This window comes from Canis lupus, chromosome 21 (genome assembly GCF_003254725.2).
Source record: "Canis lupus dingo isolate Sandy chromosome 21, ASM325472v2, whole genome shotgun sequence".
Lineage (NCBI taxonomy): Eukaryota > Metazoa > Chordata > Mammalia > Carnivora > Canidae > Canis > Canis lupus.
Window position 1 is genome coordinate 5,500,288 of NC_064263.1, and position 19,750 is coordinate 5,520,037.

The window sequence follows — 19,750 nt, forward strand, 5'->3', positions numbered from 1 at the left end:
GTGTTGGATCTAAAGGCCCTGAGATCATGACCTGAGCCCAAACCAGGAGGCGCTCAACCCACTAAGTCACCCAGGTGCCTCCAGTGTTTTGTTTTTTTAATGCCACTTTCTTTATGCACATGACCAACTTTAGCAGTGAGTCACTCCCAGTAATAAAAACCGAAAAGCTTGTGCTATAGTACCACCTTCTGGAAAACAAAAGAAAGGCTTTTAACTGCCAACCTGATGAACTATTAATCAAAGTTAACAAAGCCTTACCTAAAGAAGGATGTTTGCTACTTTAAATGTAGTGGCATAGGCACATTTCATTGAACGCTATGAAAAATGGTAATACAGTATCACAGAAAGGCGATGACAATTCACCAACTACACTCAGAGACAGAATACTGCAATCTAATAAGTAATTCAAAATAACAGGACAAAATTCAAAAAGCTACAAGAAAATTCGGAAAGGCAATTCAGTAAATTAGGAATAAAATTAATGAACATATAAGTACTTTATCTAAAGAGACTGAAATTCTAAAAAAGAACCAAAATGAAAATCTGAAGCTGACCTGCTCAATGAGATGATTATTAGAAAGCATTGGAAATAGAGCAGATCAGATGGGAGAAAGAATAAGCAAGCTGAAGATAGGAATTTAGAAATGATTCAGGTGGAAGAGGAGAGAGAACTAATAAGATGTTAAAAAGATGAACACACCCTATAATAATGGTCAGACTTTATTACAAAAGCCACCATAAAATTAATGGTGGGTATAACAGAGAAGAGGAGGCAGAGAGTTTATAGAAAGAAAGAACGGTGGAGAACTTCCTAAACCTGGAGGAGGAACTGGATATACAAGAATACAAAGCTAACAGAACTTCTCCATGACACATTGTAATGAAATGGTCAAAAGTCCATGATAAAGCCAGGGGGAAAAAGACCCACAAGGGAACCCCCGCCATTAGGCTATCAGATTTCTCAGTACAAATTCTACAGGCTAGGAGAGAATGGAATGACCTATTCAAACAACTGAAAGATAAACATCGCCAGGCAAAAATCCTGTAAGTGGTAAAGTTATCCTTCGGAGATCAAAGAGAAATAAAGGATTTCTGAAACCAATAAAATGTGAGCTCACCACCACTAACACTGCCTTACAAGAAATGTTGGAAGTAGCTCTTCCAGGTGAAAAGATCTAAGTACACAACATTCTTACTAAGGCCATCATTGGACAGAAAACTCTTATTTTAGAATATAATAATTGCAGCACAGATTAAAAGCATTAAAAATAACCATTCCTATTAAAATTGGTAACAGTTCACAGTATAACGAGATCATTTGTGACATCTAAAGTATAAAAGGATGAAATAAGGTAAACGAAGATAAAATTTTTTTTTAGATTTATTTATTTATTCATGAGACACACACAGAGAAGAGGCAGAGTCACAGGCAGAGGGAGAAGCAGGCTCCATGCAGGGAGCCTGATGTGGGACTCGATCCTGGGACTCCAGGATCACACCCTGGGCCAAAGGCAGGTGCTAAACCGCTGAGCCACCAGGGATCCCCCGAAGATAAATTTTTATCAGCGTAAAATGACATTTCCTAGGAGATGTTTTATGTAAAACTGGTAATCACAAAGCAAAAATCTAGAGACCCTAAACAGAAAAAGGACACTGAGCAAATCCCCAAGCACAAACCCTAGCTCACAAAGTTAGAAACAGAAAGAAAAAGAAAGAACAGAGAAACAAACTAGAAGGCAAAAGAGAAAATGGCAGTACTGAGTCCTCACATACCAATAATCACCCTACATGTAAAATGGATTGATTTTACTAGTCAGAATGCAGTGGCTCCATGGGTTAACAAAAAACAGAAACAAAAAGGCCTAAAGGCCCAATTGTATGCTCTCTACAGAAGACTCATTTCAGCTCTAAAGACCTACATAGGCTCAAGGTGAAAGGATGGAAGATGACATCCAAAGCAAGTGGAAACCAGAACAAGGTGGGCATTGCCTACTTACACCAAGTAGACTTTAAGCCCAAAATTTAAAACTGGCAAAGGTCATAATAACATGATACAGCAATCATAAATATGTATGCTAACACCTGAGCACCAAAATATATTAAGCAAATACTAACAGAACTTAGGGGAGAAACAGACATTAAAATAAGAGTAGGGGACGTTAATACCCCACTATTGCCAATGGCAAGATCATCCGTATAGAAAACAAGGGAGATGTGGCCTAGTGGTCTAAGGCTCTGGGTTAAGAAAATCAACACGGTAAACACTGGCACTGAACCACAATTTACAGCAAGTAAACTTATTAGATGTACAGAACAATTAATCAAACAGCAGAGTACACATTGTTCTCAAGTCCACATGCACCTTCTCCAGAGCAGATCATGATAGGACCTGAATCTTAGCAAGTTTAGACTGAAATCACATTATCTTTTCTGATCACAGTGTGTAGTCTATAAATATATGGAACTTAACACACTTCTAAACAAATAGGTCAAAGAAATCAAAAAGAAGGGAAGTTTATAATAATAAACAGATGTTAAGCAATTAGATCTCAACCTAACTTTTTATCTCAAGAAAATAGAAAAAGAACAGATTAAGCTCAAAGTTAGCAGAAGAAAAGAAGTAAAACAAGAACAGAAATAAATGAGAGACCAGAGAAACAAGAGAAAGGATCAACTGAACTAAGACCTGGTTCTTGGAAAAGGTAAAATTGACAGACTTTTAGTTAGATGGAGAAAAAGAGGAGACATTACAACTGATACCACAGAAAGACACAGGATCATAAACTCCTATGAAGTTAGATGCCAAAAAATTACATAACAGTACCCATCAAGATATCAAAGGCATTCTTCACAGAAATATAACAATCCAAAAATTTTGGATCCAAAGCAATTCCAGGAAAAAGACCACAGCTGAGGCATCCTTGAACAACATGGCCGCTAGGAGTGTAGACCCCTCATGCAGTTTAAAATCCTAGTATAACTTCTGACTTCCCCAATACTTAGCTACTAACAGCCTACTGTTGACCAAGAAGTCTTACCAATAAGAGTCAAAAAACATATTCTGCGTTATATACTGTATTCTTAAAGCTAGAGAGAAAAAAAGGCAAGCTCATAAGGAAAATACAATACTGTAAAAAATCCATTTGTAAGTGGACCTACCCAGTTTAAACTCCCATTGTTCAAGGGTCAGTTGTATACTACTAAGCCATAATAATAAAAATAGTCATGGTTCTGTCACAAAACCAGAATAGACGCCAGGATTAAATCCTGGCATATGTAGTCAACTAATATTTGACAAGGGAGCCAAGAACACTTGACAGGGAAAGAGACTGTCCCAGTCTCTTCAACAAGTGGTGCTGGGAAAACCGGAGAAATACATGCAGAGAACAATGAAACTGGACCCCTACCTCACACCACTCACCAAAATTAACTCAAAATATATCAAAGACTTAAATGTAATACCAGATGCCATAGAATTCCTAGAAGGAAACAAGAGGAAGCTCCTTGATGTTGGTCTCATTGATTTTTTTGGATGTAATGCCAAAAGCACAAACAACAAAAGGAGAAAATAACAAATGGGATTACATCAAACTCTGCTTATGCAACTTTCATATTTGAGTTGATAGTTGTATCTATGTCTATTGATTGTGCAGGTGCCCTTTCTCCTTTATGACCAGGGATACAAAATTGAGACCCATGTGGTTATGTCAAAGCTCTTTAGCCTCCTGTAACTTGTCAGCTTATCCTTCTATTCTCACGTGCATACCTCAACTCATGTACCAGTGCCACTCAGCTGGTCACAATTCTCCCACGTCCCAAAATCTGGCCACTTCCCTTTTATTCTAATCCTATTGACCTGGAATTCTCCCTTATGGCTAATTCCAGTTCTCCGGAGTCTAAGTGTCACTTCCTCCTCCAGGATGTTAACCTCCTCCTCTGTGTCCTCATAGCACTGTGCTCATGCGGTCACACTGTATTCATCACACAAGTGCTGAAATAATTCAGAGGTCTAGCACCTACCTAAGTAAGCATACCCTCCTTACTTAGCCTGGTAGCCACCTCAGCGTCTTACAACATAGAAGGTACTTGTATTTGAAACACACTGCAATAATGCTCTTAAAACAGCCATACAACAATGTACTCCTCTGCTGTAAACTCTCAGATAAGGAGACTGAGACAGTATTGGTATTTTGTTTTCAATTCTCACCTAAGGGTATTAAAAGCTGGATTCGACAATCTAACTAGTACCCAAGGGATGGGGTGGGTTTTAGCACCATTAAACTTCTAATTAGGACTCAGAGCCACTGAAATGCAAAATGAGTGTCACACAATTTAATGACCTGAAATTCAAACACAGCAATAGCAAAAGTTTAATAACTGAAATGGTGGTCAAGACACAAGAAATATTTTCCATGTCAGAGCAGTGATTCCTGGGGTCTGTGGACTCATTGTGGTGAATTCAATGGAGATATAAAGCTGCACACACAAGGAGAAGTTTACATAACATTTCAGAACAAACATCCAAATTGAAGGAACCTAAATCAAGAACTCTGTAAAAAATTAATTCAATTAAAAGGCCTCGCAAGTTTAGAACCCAGATAGGCACTGCATTTCATGCTGATGATACCCAGATAAAATCCCAGAACTCCACTTCATTCCCAGAGGAGGCATAAAAAGGAATCTCTTTAACATGTAGTTAATGTGTTAATTAGTACTCTTTAGAATATCTTCTCTTATGCCATGAGACAGTTCAGTCTTGTTGGTTTGGTTTCTGTGTGAGCATGACATAGGCATATGTCATACATATTGTTTCTTGATATGTTAATATCCTATTTAGAAATTCAGTTTTTGGAGAAATTACAACAAATAAAGCCTTTTATTATCAGGCTGTTAAGGAAAATTTCAGTGTTTCCTTAGAAAAGCTGCTTTATTTACTTCAGTGGCAAATATATAAAAAGTTAACATGTCTTGATCTATGCAGAATTATGATTTACATTATTAACGTAATGACAAACTGCATGTGTACAGTTAATGCCACACTCATACTATACACCGATACCATGTCCAGGGTTCTTCTAAGTTTCAAGATTGAAAACCACAATGCCTCAAACTGAATAGCATGATTACAAACAGGTATTTAAAAACAGCAAATGTATATGCTTTACAACATTTCATCTTCCATCTTCGTTCTAAAAGCTTTTACTTCATTAACAATGTTTATTCTTTAAAAAATGCTTTTATAATTTCAGCAGTTAATGGACTTAAAATGAATGCTTGGGTCTTTAAATTTTTTTAATGATGGATAACATCAATACAAGTGTATTAAATACTGATCAGTGTTTGAAATGTCAAAAAGCAAAACAATCCTCTTAAATATGTATAAATACTTAAATAGAGAAAACCTCCATCAATAGTCAAAGTACATTTAATGGTCATATTGGAAAGGAGAAACAGGCGGTTCGTGACAGGGGAAGATCTAAAAGGAGACTTTTTAAGCAAACACTGCCTATGGGACAGCCTCATATTTTGATAATTTAAACCTAATTTTACTTAGATATGTAAAGAACTATTAAAAAAAAAATCACACCCACAAGTAAAAAATTGGCAATTTGTTTACAAAGTGCAGTATTTCATTACAGCAAATTCATCTCAAAGAAGCAGAGTGTGTGGCTTCCTAGCTGTTAAAACTCCCCTGGTTTCCATTCAGGTGGTTTAACATTTAGTCATGATACATCACACAAGAAGCCTGTGTGATGAAGCCTGGGCCCCTTCACACCTGCTATTTATTAATTCCAAAAGAGAGTACGAGACCTGGAGAGTAAACTGGCCAAATCTGATTGATGAGGTACAGATTATCTGAATAAAATTTATGACCTGGTAACAGTCAGTAATCCCAACATAAACTACTGCTTTGTAATGAACTCTGTATGGTTTGCATGTCCTTCAATAACTGCAGATTCTTCCTGCTTTTCTCACCGGGTCTCAGCTTGGCAACATCCTTCTTGTTTGTGGTCCCTGTGGTTCCAGAGGATCGACTGCTGCTGTTTCCTTCTTCATCAAGAGTCCTTCTGGTGGTTCGCAAGTCCCTCTTTTGCTTCTCTATCTTCTGTTTCTCCAGCTATAGCAGATAACCAAGGCAGGGAAAAAGGAGCAGCCAATGAAAACATTCTCTTCTGACAACTGGTATTTTTAACTCTCATACAAACCAAGATGCAAATAATATATTCTGGGTTTATTGTTTTAAAACCTTCAAAAATCTGCTGTACCTGTCATTTAACACTCAGTGTGTAAAAACACAGAGTGACATACAAACAAGTGAACAGGAGTAAACACACCAATACTGGTGCTGTTTCTGAAGGTGCTGCCCAAGTGCAGAAGAGGGTTTGGAGGAAGGCATCATGAAAAAGAAAAAAATTTGACATCATAAGTGAAGGACAGGACAGATACTAATAGATGAAGAAGAGGTGAACGGTGGTTCTAGAACTAGTCTGAAGAGGCAACGAAACATGCTCTAAATAGATGAAGACATGGTAATATATTAATACAAAAAGTTTTTGATTTTATTATTTCACTATTTTAGAATAATTTCACAGAGAATTTACTTATTTTTAGAGAGCTTTACTTGTACTTTAAACCACTGCCAAATTGGTTTTCCATTAGAATAGAGTCTAATGTACAACAAACAAATCAGATCATTACTTCTACAGCAATCATTTGCTTATATTCTTTTTAGAAACATGAACTTTACAAAAAAATACTTCAGAGCTCAGGTTTTGGAGTTGAAAAGACTCAAGTTTGCATGCCAGCTCTGCATTTACTACTAGTGGGTTAGTGTTTCCTTGCACAGGAGTTACTTAATTTCACTTTAAGATCTGTCTACCTCCCAGGAAACTTAGCCTGGTTTCCTATAAAATAAGATCATACACTCAGTTCACAAGTGTTCCATGAAAATTGAGAGGACATATTCAGACGCACTCAGCATCATGCCTACCACACAGCCACCAATCAGTAAATGTCAGCCAAGCCTGTTCTGCTCCTAGTCTTTCTCCATTTCCATCAGTGGTACTGCCATCCTTTCCTTCCAAATGATATTCAGCAGCAAGTTGCCCTGATCATTCTACTTCTAAAACACACCTCCAATGTGTCCACTTCACGCCCACTGCAGTCACTGATGACCTCTGGCAGAGAAGAGCTTCACCCGGCCCCGCTGTTCTCTCCGCCTGGTCTTTAAGCCCAACCCTAGCAGTCACAGCTCTCTCTTAACAGCCACGAATCATTATGTTTCTCTCCAGATGAAAACCCTGGAATGTGCCTTCCCACTGCACTTAGTAGATATTAAATACATGGCTGTTCTATTCATTTAATTAGCAATATAAATATAACTCAAGATTTTTTTTCACATATTTATATCTGACATTCCTTTGGAAATCAATTTCTAAGTGCTTTTTAAAAGACTAAGGTAAATTTAGAACCATTTAAATTCATCATGGAAGTTCAAGTTTGTTCATATAAAGGTAAGAAAATTAAAAATATTAAGTATTTGAAAGATGTATCTTAGGTGGTAAAATCTCTCACAGATTATGAAACTGTCTTCCTTCCTAACCCACTTAACACCAATTCTTAAGTGTCTACAGGAAAGAAATGTTTCCTGTAGTTCCCTATCTGTGATACACTTAAGTGGTCAATTAACATATTTGAGGAAAAGGGTTTTTTGGGTTCTGCCTCATTTTTGGTTTTGAATCATTCACAACAGGGAAAGGGAAACCGAGTGTGAGTTACCTGGGCTTGGTATTTCCGAACTTTAGTTATTTGGTTGGCTTTGGCCTCCATCCTCCCCACTAATGCCTCCAGTTCACACTCTAAGTTGTCCTTCAGTTCAACAGTTGGGGATTCTTGGATAAGTTTCGCAAGCTGCTGGTGATCACTATATAGGAAATAAAGGTAGGGGTTGGTTAAGTTTTCTGTTTCATGGTTAGGTCCACCACATCCCACTACTCACCATGGGACCACTGCTGTGTGCAATAAAAAATGACTCAATTTTGTAAAGAGAAACAAGATTCAAGAAAGGCACTGGAGGCAAATGCAAAAGGAGTTCTTAATTTCAAAGACCTAGTTATTTATATTTCTACCTCCCCCAGAACAGTATACACGAATAAAGGAAAGCCTAGAAAGAAAGGATCTTGTTCCTCAGATACTCACATCCTAACTTACCATGTAAGCTTAACTAAACTCAATGTATTTCAAGCTCCCAAATAAGGAAATAAGACTGAAATGTAAAACCCTGGTCTTCAAAACATTTAACAATATTAGAAAACAGAGATTTTCCCCAGAACAGTTGTATCTGTTAAGGTCCTAGTAACTTGCTCAGTGGTTGGTGCAAGGACTATTGCTCAGATATTCGTTGAACAAATTAACAATAGGATTAATGAAATCACTAAGGTTAATATGAAGTTTTAGAACTAAATATAATTTAAAAAACAAAAGCTAAAACTTACAAGCTCATTTGCCCAAATTCATCTTGTAAAGTCTGTAAGACTTCTGATAGCTCTTCATTAACGCTGTTGGAGGAGGGAGGTGTTCCTGACAACTTCTTACTTTTACCACTTCGTGAAGAACTTTGCTTTGTAATAGGAACACTGTTGACCACTCTATCATTGCACAGGGCTTTACTGTGTTGCTTCATCAGATGCAGGACATGCTGAACATTGGCTACCACAGCATGACTAGGACTGGTGGACTGAAGAAAAATGAGAATTAACTGAAGCCAACCCTCTAAATGTTTTCCTGTTTACTCCCTAATCTGAGTAAAAAGACCCCCACCCACAAAAAGGCTTTATGATATAAATCTCCTAGAGTAAATCCAAATACCAAGTCCCATTTAACCTCTAAGTATCTATACTCCACTTTAGTCTCTACCCTGCTGTCATTCCCTTACAACCACCTTACTATCTATTGGAAGAAGATCCCATTGGCCTCCCTGCCACCAGTGTCTTCAGTCTCTTAACTCCATAGTGCTATCAGCTATCCTAAAATATCTTCATTGTAGTATCAGGTTTTTCTCTTATGAAATATTCGATGTTAAGTCCACCTAACACTAATGTCTACACTCCTCAGCATAGGAAAAAAGTCTTTCATCATTGAGCTGCAATTTATATTCCCTGGCTTTATGTATGTCCCATCATCCCCTAATGGAACTAGAAGGTATTATGCTAAGTGAAATAAGTCAGCCAGAGAAAGACAATTTTGATTTCACTCATATGTAGAACTTAAGAAACAAAACGGATGATCATAGGGGAAGAGAAGGAAAAATAAAATAAGGTGAAAATGGAGAGGGAGGCAAACCATTTTAGGGTCACCAAACTATAGGAAACACAACTGAGGGTTGCTGGAGGGGAGGGGGAGTGGAGGGATGGTCTAACAGGGTAACAGGCATTAAGGAGGGCACTTGATGTAATGAGCCCTGGGTATTATACACAACGGATGAATCTGAATTCTACCTTGAAAATCTGCATTACTTAAAGAAACTATATTTATTTGCACATGTCATTTCTTTTGTGTGGCCAATATTTCTACCATCTTTAAAACCCAGTTCAAATATATTAACTTGTAAAGACTTCCTTAAAACCTCCAGGTAATGAATTGGTCCAAATAAGTAGTTGACTCTAAGATCACCTACAACATTTCTATCATAGCGTTTATCACAATAGATTGCAATTGTGTTTGCATATTTATTTCATGTACTAAACAGTGTATGTACTTCCAGGTGTTAGGGACTGTCATTATATTCATTTCTCTATCCTCAAATACTAGGATGTACTAAGTCTATCCTTGTCACATAAATAACAATAGGAAAAACCTGGTAGCCTTCTCAAGATTTCTGGTTTTGAATATTAAACAATGGTCTCAGCATACTATTTCATCAACAGATGCCTAGGCTAACTTGGCTCCATAAGCATCATCTAGACATCTTGTTTAAAATGCAGAGTCCTAGGCAGACTCCAAACCTGATCAGTGCAGGGGTCAAGGCTTGGAAATGTATACTTTTAATTCTACCAGTTGATTCTGACCAGACAGGTTTGGAAACCACTATACTAAGCTAAATATGTATTTTTTAAATTCTACTTTCTATTGTTGGGTAGCAAATTGAATCTAGCATTATATACTAAGAAGTATGTATACTGTATCCAAGTGGGGTTTATTCCAGGAATTCAAGACTAGTTCAATTATTTTTTAAAAAATTGATCAACGTAATGTAGTAATGTTGTAACTTTCAACAGTAAAAAAGAAAAACCCATAACCATATCATTTAATGAAGAAAAAGCATTTGAAAAAAAATCCAGTGCCTTACTGGGTACTCTCAGTACCAGCAAAGTAGAAACAGAAGGAAATTTCCTCTAGCCTGATAAAGAGCACTGACAAACAACCTATAGCTAACATCATGTCTACTGGTGAGACTGAATGCTAATGCTTTCCCCGGACTTAAGATCAGAAAGAAGGCAACGATGTCTACTCTCATCATCCTTGTTTAATGTAATACTGAAAATCCTAGCCAGTGCAGTAAGGCAAAAAAGGAAATGAAAGGCAATGCAAATTAAAAAAATAAAACTGTCCCTGTTTACAGATAACATGCTTCTCTACATAGAAAATCCTAAAAAAATCCAAAAATTAAGACTAGTAAGTGAATTCAGTGAAATCTCAGAATGTAACTTCAACATATAAAAACTAAATATACTAGCAATGATCACACAGAAACTAAATTAAAACTAAATCCAACTTACATTTGCTCTAAAACAATTATGTGAGTATAAATGTAATAAAAGACAAGGGACCAATATGCTGGAATCCACAAAACACTGATGAAAGAAATCAAAGATCTAAATAAAAGCGATACTGTACTCATGGTCTGGAAGACTCAACAATCAATTCTCCTAAGCTGATCTATGGGTATAATGAAATTCCAATAAAAATTATAACAAGATTTTTTAATAGATAGAGCCAAGTTTATTCTAAAATTCATATGAAGAGGCAAAGAAACTAGAATATCTGAAACAATTTTGAAAAAGAATAATAAAGAATCACTCTCCCTGATGTTACGACATATAAAAAAGCCACAATAATCAAAGCAGTGTGGTACTGGCAAAGAGATAAACACATATATCAATGGAACAGAATAAAAAATAAACCTTGACTTAACAAGGCTAATATTGTCTATACAAATCATTTCCAGTGGATCATAGATTTAGATGTAAAATATAAAATTATAGAATATATATGAAACATAAGTGAAAATCCAGAGTATGTTGGTCCTGGCAAAGATCATATTAGACCTGACATAATCCACAAAAACACAAATCTCAATTAACTAGATTTCATCAAAACAAAAAGCTGCTTTGTAAAAAACAGTGTAAGAGGGAGAAAGACTGGGAGAATATATTTGCAAACTATGTGTCTGATATATGACTTATATCAAAACAACTCTCAAACCCTAACAGTAAAAAAAACAAGCCAGTTAAAAAAGGGCAAGAAATGTAGATACATATTTCACTAGAGGATAGATGTACGGTAAATAAGCACATGAAAAGAATATGACCACCATCATTAGTGTAATATAAATTAAAAGCACAGTTAGCTTTCAGGATGTGCATTTTATATCTTTTTAATTTCATTTTTCTAAGTAAATCTTTTTTTTTTTTTTTTTTGCATTTTGTAAGTGTACTGGTCTATGACAACATACAATTAAAAATAAAAAATGACCCTTCACAATACAGAATTTGAGGACACAAATATTTCACAAAGAGTACAAATAACTTCAGAAGGAGAGTTCAGGTTGAAAAGACTGGTCTTTGAACCTAATCTGTTCAACCTTTATGTTAATAACTTCAATGAGAATTACCAAAAGCTTTACTTCAGGATAACAAAATACTGAACTAGATTCTAATGCAATGTGGGATAGGGTGAATCTATTCCTATAGAGTCTCACTTACTTACAAATATTGTATAAGATAATTAAATCTACAAATGTAGGACCTACAAAGACTAATGCAAAGACTCAGGAAAACACCTGTTACTTCAACTGACTCTAAAATCAATGAGAGCAAGGGATGATGTGGCTTCTCCCAGAACATTAATATGATGCTAGGCTGAGTTGGCAGACTCCCAGAACATGACAAAGTCTCTATTTAGTGCTAGTCACACCACATTTAGAAAAGAAGAGAGCAATGAGGAGGTAAAGAAACTCCTAGAGCAGCCCCGGTGGCACAGCGGTTTAGCGCTGCCTGCAGCCCAGGGTGTGATCCTGGAGACCCGGGATCGAGTCCCACATTGGGCTCCCTGCGTGGGGCCTGCTCTCCCTCTGCTTGTGTCTCTGCCTCTCTCTCTAACTGTGTTGTGTCTCTATGAATAAATAAATAAAAAAAAAAAAAAAAAAAAGAAACTCCTAAAACACATCCTATGCTGAATACCTAAAGAAAACAAGTGTTTGTTCATAACCTAGAATAGAGTAAGGAGTGAAGAATTAAGATAAAGTTATTTTCAGAAGTTTTAAAATTTCTCTACAGTCAAGGGCTCTTTTGTTCCATGTGGATCCCTGACAGCAGAGCAGAAAAAGAACAATGAAAATTAACAGTGAAAGGTTTTAACTTATTTAGGAACTTTAAAATAAAGTGGCCTAGAAATGTATTATTGAGTCTCATCAGATGTAATTTTTTTTAAGATTTTATTTACTTATTCATGAGAGACACAGAGAGAGGCAGAGACACAGGCAGAGGGAGAAGCAGGCTCCATGCAGGAAGCCCAGGATCATGACCTGAGCAAAAGGCAGGTGCTCAACCACTGAGCCACCTGGGCATCCCATATATATATATTTTTATGTTTATTTATATATAAATTTTATATTTATATATAAATTTTATATTTATTTATATATATATATTTTTAAAGATATATTTATTTATTTTAGGGAGTAAGTGGGAAAAAGGCAGGAGAGGGAGAGAGAATCTGAAGTAGACTGCCAGCTGAGTGCAGTGCCCAATGTGGGGCTTGATCCCAGGACGCTCTGATCAGACCTGAGCTGAAATCAAGAGTCAGCCGCTCAACTGACTGAGCCACCCAGGAGCCCCTAAACTAACACAGTGTTAAGCATTTATTGAAATTACTCAGTACTTGCTGATATTTGACAAAATTATCATCTCTACATTTAGACACTGAAGGAATCTAAGATTCAAGTCTATTTGTAACTACTTCTTGGAGAATGAGTTCTGTAAGTAATATGCATGTGAGGACAAGCAGGATGTGATTTCTATTTATTTAAATATCTACTTATATTTCCTTGCACATACGTTTTATCTGCCTTAAAGTCCCCCTAGTCTCTTTCCTGCTCTTCCAGTCCCATAAAACTTTCCATCTCTTTCTCACATCACTAGGATCCATATTGGTAAAAGGGCAGAAAAATGTTTTCCCCATTTACAGGCATACAGGTGTAGGAGTTTTTTAAACTCAAATTACTAAGTTGTAAAGAAAAAAAAAATTCAGACTTTGACCAACTTACCTTTCCAGCTACAAACGGCATATCCCCCAAGCATAATCTATAATGTGGTTGTACAGCAAAATAGTTCCTAGAACTTTTCTGAATGGAAAGAAAAACAAGTTTACTCACATGGTGATAAAAACTAACCATACACAACAAGCCTGAAATTTCAGCTTAGTGCTGGGCTACTTGCTTCATCGATACTGGAATGTTCTCAAGCTCCTAATAATATTTGACAATGCATCCTTAGCCTAGCAAAGGGTAGGAAGGAAAAAATAGTACCTGCTAAAATAGCAATTAATCTCAGTAAAGAAATAGTGTGTATATATGTAATGCATGTATAGTCACATATGTCTAAAGACATGTGAAGAATAAAAGGTCATTAATGCAGTACTGAATAGTCAAGATTTGTATGTGTTTTGCGGTTCCAAAAATTTTCATACATATTATCAAGATAAAAATTCCTAAGTAGATATTACTTATTTCCATCTTCCCAATGGAGAAATTGAATGAAAGAGATTTTTCTCATCCAAGTTTGATGTACCACATTGTTTTATGAGCATTTTCACATAAATCAGCACTTTGACTTACTGGTCCTGTTTTCATACCTTTTCAGGTGGTTTTGACTTCTTTTTTTTAACTCTTCTTGCACTGGGAACATATGGAGTTGTCTTATCTTCAAAAATAATTCTATTTGCTTCTAGCCCAGTCTGCAACTAAGAAAAATACAGCAGTGTAAAGTTAATGCTATAGAAATAAGAGCTATTATTTAAATTTGAGATTTAAATCCGATAGTATCTGACTGAAAAAAGCTGTGTAAATTGTCAATATTTAATTTTTTTTAAAGATTTATTTATTTATTTATTCATGAGAGACAGAGAGAGAGAGAGAGAGAGAGAGAGAGGCAGAGACACAGGCAGAGGGAGAAGCAGGCTCTATGCCGGGAGCCCGACACAGGACTCGATCCAGGACTCCAGGATCGCGCCCTGGGCCAAAGGCAGGCGCTAAACCGCTGAGCCACCCAGGGATCCCCACCAAATATTTTATTTTTTATTTATTTATTTTTTTTAAATTTTTATTTATTTATGATAGTCACAGAGAGAGAGAGAGAGAGAGAGGCAGAGCCACAGGCAGAGGGAGAAGCAGGCTCCATGCACCGGGAACCCGACGTGGGATTCGATCCAGGGTCTCCAGGATCGCGCCCTGGGCCAAAGGCAGGCGCCAAACCGCTGCGCCACCCAGGGATCCCCCCACCAAATATTTTAAATCAATATAAGTCTCTCATTTTATCTTGAAATGTGGTGTTATTTATAATTTATCTTCTTTTTTTTTTCTTTTTTTTTTTTTTTTAGATTGGAACCCTTTAGCTCCATTATTTGTGGTTGTTCCATAAATTAAGCCTAAGGTGATCAATGTAATATATAACTCCAAACCAAAGCTTTGTTATGTTCTTTTTTACACATGGCAATTTCATCAGTGCCAGACACAAAGCAGCTGGAGGGCAAAATACATTTCTTCCTATTTAAAAACTCACTCTTAGAATGTAAGAAAAAGCAACTGGAAATTTATGTCCGAAAGAACTAAAAGGTGTATCACAGCAAATGCTATCATGCCCCTTTTCTCCAGAAGTTTAGTAAAACTACATTAGTTTTAAAATAGTTCCCTATGCACATAGTAGAAATTCCAAAGCCAATTACTAGGGATTTCAAACAAGGACTGGTACCTTCCCTAAATCAATGTTCAGATTTCCCTTTTTTTTTTTAAGATTTTAAATAAAATCTTTATTCACAACACACACACACACACACACACACACAGAGGCAGAGACACAGGCAGCGGGAGAAACAGGCTCCATGCAGGAAGCCTGACGTGGGACTCGATCCCGGGTCTCCAGGATCAAACCCTGGGCTGAAGGCGGCGCTAAACCACTGAGCCACCCGGGCTGCCTAATGTTCAGATTTCCTAAAAGAAAAAACATTTACACCTGTGGATTTGTCTACAATAGTGGTTTTGAAACCAGCCTGTGTATCAAAATCATTTGGAGTTCATGAGGAATATTCAGATTGTCATGATCTTCTCATTGTTAATGTTCCCCAGGAAATTATGATGGAGTTCGGAACCAATGGACTAAATAAATACCGAGAATACTAACATTTCCCACAATGACTGCATTCTTGAAGCACAGAAATCTATTCAGAGACAAAAGAATGGAGGGATGTGGGCAGCCCGGGTGGCTCAGTGGTTTAGCACCGCGCCGCCTTCAGCCCAGGGTTTGATCCTGGAGACCCGGGATCGAGTCCCACGTTAGGCTTCCTGCATGGAGCCTGCTTCTCCCTCTGCCTGTGTCTCTTCCTCTCTCTCTCTCTCTCTCTCATGAATAAATAAATAAAAATAAATGGAAGGAGCCTCGGTGCCCATCGAAAGATGAATGGATAAAGAAGATGTGGTATACGTATACAATGGAATATTCCTCAGCCATTAGAAACAACAAATACCCACCATTTGCTTCAACATGAATGGAACTGGAGGGTATTATGCCGAGTGAAATAAGTCAACTGGACAAGGACAAACATTATACGGTCTCATTCATTTGGGGAATATAAAAAATAGTGAAAGAGAATAAAGGGGAAAGGAGAGAAAATGAGTGGAAAATATCAGTGAGGGTGACAGCACATGAGAGACTCCTCTAACTCTGGGAAATGAACAAGGGGTAGTGGAAAGGGAGGTGGGTAGGGGGTTGAGGTGACTTGGTGATGGGCACTGAGGGGGGCACTTGACGGGATGAGCATTGGGTGTTATGCTATATGTTAGCAAACAGAACTCCAATAAAAAATATACAAAACAAAAAGAAAAAAAATCTTAAAAAAAAAAAAAAAAAAGAATGGAGGGATGTCTCCCCTCAGGAGCACCTATATTCCCACACATCTAATAATGCTTTATATACAGTAAACTGGACAGGATTCATTGAACATAAAATTACTACCCTGGAAAAAAAAACACTACTCTGGAAAACCTATGAGGCCAATGAGTTTGAATAGCATAAAAAGAACAATTTCTTTTTAAATGTTTTAACTTCCAGTTTATTTAGTTCTTCCTGGTTGTGGTTACGTATTTGTGTGGCAGAGTTTTAACTATTCTAAAGTACTTTCATTGTCTTTTCTCCTGTTTGATCTCTCCAACACTAGGAAGATATAAAACGAAGATCACTTCATCAATGGTAATCCAAGCTCTGAATGGTTAAATATCTTGCCCCAGACTATACAAGTTAAGGTTAGCTTGACTTGGGGGCACCTGGGTGGCTCACTCAGTTAAGTGTCTAGCTTCAGCTCAGAGCATGATCTTGGGGTCCTGGGACCAAGCCCCGTGTCAGGCTCCCTATTAGTCAGTGGGGAGTCTGCTTCTTTCTCCCTTTCCCTCTGCCCCTCCTTCACACACCCCCATCCCCCGGGCTCACGTGCAGATTCTCTCAAATAAATAAATTCTTAGGGGGGAAAAAAAAAGTCAGCTTGACTTGGAACCATGTTCGGTCTCCGTTGTCATTCCACTATAATGGTGTTCAACTATCAGAACTCAAAACTTTTTACTGTATTACCAGTAGTAACTATTTGGTCCCTTCTTTATACCTGCTAAGTGAAAAAGAAAGCACAAATACTGTAAATTAAATTCATAAGATAATGAACTTGCTTTATTTTTATTTCACATACAACAGAACTCACCACCACAATGTATATAAAGCACAATCCACGAGTTTGCATGTTACAACTGAGGAAATGGAGACACAGTAAAGAGGGCTACCCTAAAGTGGAATGGGCAGAGAAACCACGTAATTTCAAGATTTACTGGTGATCAAAAATAAAGCCACATGACTACATAACTCAGCACACTAAAAGCAAAACAAAACAAAACAAAACCCACAAACTGATCAGAAGGTAAATATTTGAGAAAGAAATACACTGGGTTTAATATAGAAAGAGAACAAGTTAAACCAATGAGTTGTGGAAGTGATAACAGGATGTTTATGGTCCTGCAAGCCTATGTACAAACTGAGCTCGGGGCACTGCTGGCATCTGGCTGCAGCCTGAACTGCACAGCCTCCGTTCCTAACTGGTTTAGAGTTAAGTCTTGCTTCTTGTGTTAACAGGGTAAAAAAAAGATACAAACAAATGTAAAACTTAAAGACTTTGGAAGTGGGAGGGCAATATATAAGAGGTATCTGAAGAAATAAGCTCTTAAGAGAGTCTTCAGTTACAAACAAGGTGCTTATCTGTACGACTTACTGGGAACAAAACTATTAGTGTATCTTTTAGAAACCCAGTTCTGGGTGGTATATATAAACGCCATGTTTCTGTGAATTCACACCGCCTCATCTATTCTGGCTGATAGCCAATAAATCAAAGACTAGGAGCAAACAGACCTCGCTCCCCTCATATGGTAGCTCTTGTGGGTTAGTATGGGTCACTAGCTACTGGGCCAGCCCATTACTTCAATTTCTGTCCTGGTGTTTTGAAGCCACCAAGGAAAAGGAAAATGTGTGAGAAAACTACACGATGGCTTTCAAACATTTCCAGTAGCAACTCCTGTGAGACATTTTACATGATTATTATCTTATGTATACTATCTTTTATGTTTTTAATTGATTTTTTTAAATGCTGATTGAAACCCCATAATTTGGACAACTCTAAAAAATTGCTCAACTTTTACTCTCTCCCTTTAAAAATAAAGGTTTATAATTTTCCATATTCATCTATTTCTGACAATTTATATGTTGGACTTTTCCAAAATATAATCTAAGAAGCCCACAATCAATCTTTTGCTTATGAAGAATGAAATGTGAGGAGCCAACCTGCTGACACTGCAACTCACCTGGGCTGCCTTAACTTGCATACGTTTCCTTTCCTGTTGTTCTTCCCGGAGTTTTGCTTCCAACTCTTGCATTTTTTTCTAGTGATAAAAATATTAAAAGTGGTTAGTGAAAAGACTTTGTGTCATCATGTAAAATTGTAATACAGAAACACAGTAATGTGCTATACAATTTTAGCATGGTAAACATATGCCTGTTCACTCTAGTAATGACACTGTGCTGGCCAGTAACCATGACACTCTCCTTTGTGATTCATTATCAGTCATCTGTGAATCAGCTGAACAGAATTATGGGTAAAATCTATGGCCAAAGAACACAGTTCTATATGAAGCCATATAGGCTACATGGAAGCTAAATTTGGAACTTAATCTCAGCGGTATTAAATACTTCCCAAGTATTTAAAACTATGAAATGAAATGAAAACTAAAAAGAACAATTTAAGCCAAGTAATACAAGCCTTAAAGATGCTCAATACCATTTAAGCCTCCAACATTTTCAAAAAAGAACTACTTCCTTATGTACATCAAGATTATAAAATGTGAACACTCCCTCCAAATTTACATTTTTTCTTTAAAAAATACATTCCTTTGCTACAAGATCACTGTTCGTCGAATATACAGTATTATAAAGTGATCAATTTTATAAAAGAACCAGTATTATGCACTGATGAGTAAAAGACACATTTACTGACTTCTGCCAGGGCCTGCATTGTGGTAAGTTTGTTATACTCCTGTTCAAGAAGATCCAGCTTTTCCAGCTGGCTCTGCACATGTGTTTGATCATGTTGTCGTTCTCTTTCAAGGGAAACCTAGGGAACAGTATTAAACATAGCATGATAATGTGACAAAACAAAAAACAACTGACACTGGGCATATGCTATATACTATATTTGGCCTTTCATAGAACCACTTAGGTACTATAGAGAAATTCTAGGATAACAATATTAAGATGATACCACAGGGAGAAACAAAAAAATACAAGTGGAATCCTGTTCTTACCATATATTTTATAACATTTGGTTGCATATACTGAGGCTTCCATTACACTCTGGGATAGCAGGGGTTTATTAGATATATATGGACTATTATTTTCAATGAGTCTGGTTCTCTTACACAGTTAATATCTAAATTAAGGCAATATTCATGGGTTTTGTATCTATCATTTATACTCCCTCTGAATTCTATGCAAAAAACCTATAATTTTTTTTTTGAAGTTTAATGTCAAGGCTTTGAAAACACTGCCACCTGACAGTCACAGGGTGAACCATTAAACTAGGCTAAATTGAGATCTATTGGTAAAAAGGCAAAACACCAAGTACCTGAATTTATAAACTAAATATATCTTCATCTACAAGATTATGGCAG

At 36.9% G+C, this 19,750-nt stretch overlaps 1 protein-coding gene across 4 annotated transcripts in view; it reads right to left on the bottom strand.

Annotated features, from left to right (window-relative positions):
• Window positions 1-19,750, bottom strand: part of CEP57 (centrosomal protein 57) — a 46,482-nt gene that overhangs the window by 3,329 nt on the left and 23,403 nt on the right. For 2 of the 4 annotated variants that reach the window (XM_025419208.3, XM_025419209.3), the window contains exons 5-11: window positions 19,078-19,194; window positions 18,389-18,466; window positions 14,134-14,241; window positions 13,547-13,624; window positions 8,496-8,737; window positions 7,780-7,924; window positions 4,318-6,118 (exon numbers count right to left, since the gene is read on the bottom strand). In XM_025419208.3, the coding sequence (XP_025274993.1) occupies window positions 5,885-6,118; window positions 7,780-7,924; window positions 8,496-8,737; window positions 13,547-13,624; window positions 14,134-14,241; window positions 18,389-18,466; window positions 19,078-19,194 (1,002 nt within the window). In that variant the 3' untranslated portion in view covers window positions 4,318-5,884. Of the gene's footprint in view, window positions 1-4,317; window positions 6,119-7,779; window positions 7,925-8,495; window positions 8,738-13,546; window positions 13,625-14,133; window positions 14,242-18,388; window positions 18,467-19,077; window positions 19,195-19,750 lie in introns of those variants that run through there. The other 2 variants (XM_025419211.3, XM_025419210.3) reach the window with 2 other exon arrangements.